Below are 1,391 nucleotides of genomic sequence, written 5' to 3'. Positions count from 1 at the left end.
TGGGAAAGGAATAGGGAAGCAGAACGAGATCGAATTAGGGAAGCTGAATGGGAAAGGAACAGAGAAACAGAACGAGATCGAATCAGAGAAGCGGAGTGGTCAAGGAACAGAGAAGCAGAGTGGGACAGGAATAGAGAAGCCGAGCGAGATCGCCACAGAGAAAAACATTTTGAAAACGACAAGAACATGCCCAGAATCCCCAAGAGTAGCAACACATCACACGACAATTTGAAAAAAAAAATTAATGGAGTAGACCCAAACGTAAGCAGGAAGAGACCCTACTCAAACGAAAACGAAGGCAATGGAAACCACGCGCCGAAGAAAATTCATGACGAAAGTGATCAACACGTGCACGCGGAGAGAGACCGTTACGTGTACAACACAGCTGACACACCCTCGAGGAAATATTCTGTTCAAAAAAATAAAACCAACGATAGTGAAAACTGGAAGACGAAAATGTCAAAGCTGAAGGAAAAGCTTTTTTGGAAAAATATGAACAAGTGAGTCCTTTTTCTTCATCTTTGTGCATGACGATGGGGTGAATAAAAAAAAAAAAGGAAAGACAGAGGAGAAAGGATGGTGATGATAGGCCAAGTGCCCCGCACACACCGCAGTACTTACCCCAGTTTGTTAATTCCAAGCCCAAGTAGCTTGGCGAAGGGCTTCCCGAAATGACATATATCGAGAACGCAACAGACGATCTCTACTTCACGAAAGACTTACACACCAACAGAGGGTTATCATCTTTGTGGATCATATTATCTTCGGATTTGTTTTCTCCTTCATTCTTTTTTTTTATGCTGCTTCCTCATTTTATTTTCCCATCCGATGTGTTCCCCTCACGCTTACTCCTCACGCCTACTGGATTGGTACATTATTTTAAAAGACCCCAATGGAAGTTCGAATTCGCTCATTTGCTTTTTGTAGTCCCATTTTGTTGAATTAAAGAAATCGTCATTTAGCTTTTTTTTTTTTTTTTTTTTTTTTTTTTATCCCACTTTTTTCATTTTTCATTAAAATTAAAATTTCTTTGGTACGTACAAAATGGACGACAAAAAAAAAAAAAAATAAATAATAAATAAATAGAATAATGAAGCATTGAAGGGCAGTGTGTATAGGAAGGTATGCTAAGTGAGTACAAGAAATAAAACGCAAAAAATTGTATGCATTTGTACAAGTGGGCATAGTGTAATCGTGGATTCCTTTCTCTTTTCACAACAATGTGGCGCGTTTGACCAAGGCATGCAGCTGCGCGAACGGAATGCTTGTTCGCAACCTATAAGTGGGAAACAGTTAGAGAAACACACAAAAAAGAAAATGTCAAGTGGTATGAAGCGGTACGAAGCGGAACGAGCGACACGCAAGTTGCACATGGTAGACGCCTGGTCAAG

General features: G+C 40.1%; 1 protein-coding gene across 1 annotated transcript; it reads left to right on the top strand.

Moving 5' to 3' along the window:
- Positions 1-186: 186 nt before the first annotated feature.
- AK88_05670 (uncharacterized protein) lies at positions 187-504 on the top strand (the record flags this gene model as incomplete). The annotated part of the gene is made up of 1 exon (XM_012483272.1): positions 187-504. One exon carries the CDS (start codon positions 187-189, stop codon positions 502-504), a length of 318 nt encoding a protein of 105 aa, XP_012338695.1.
- Positions 505-1,391: the final 887 nt, after the last annotated feature.

Source organism: Plasmodium fragile (genome assembly GCF_000956335.1).
Source record: "Plasmodium fragile strain nilgiri unplaced genomic scaffold supercont1.221, whole genome shotgun sequence".
Lineage (NCBI taxonomy): Eukaryota > Apicomplexa > Aconoidasida > Haemosporida > Plasmodiidae > Plasmodium > Plasmodium fragile.
This window is presented reverse-complemented; position numbering and strand designations above follow the sequence as displayed.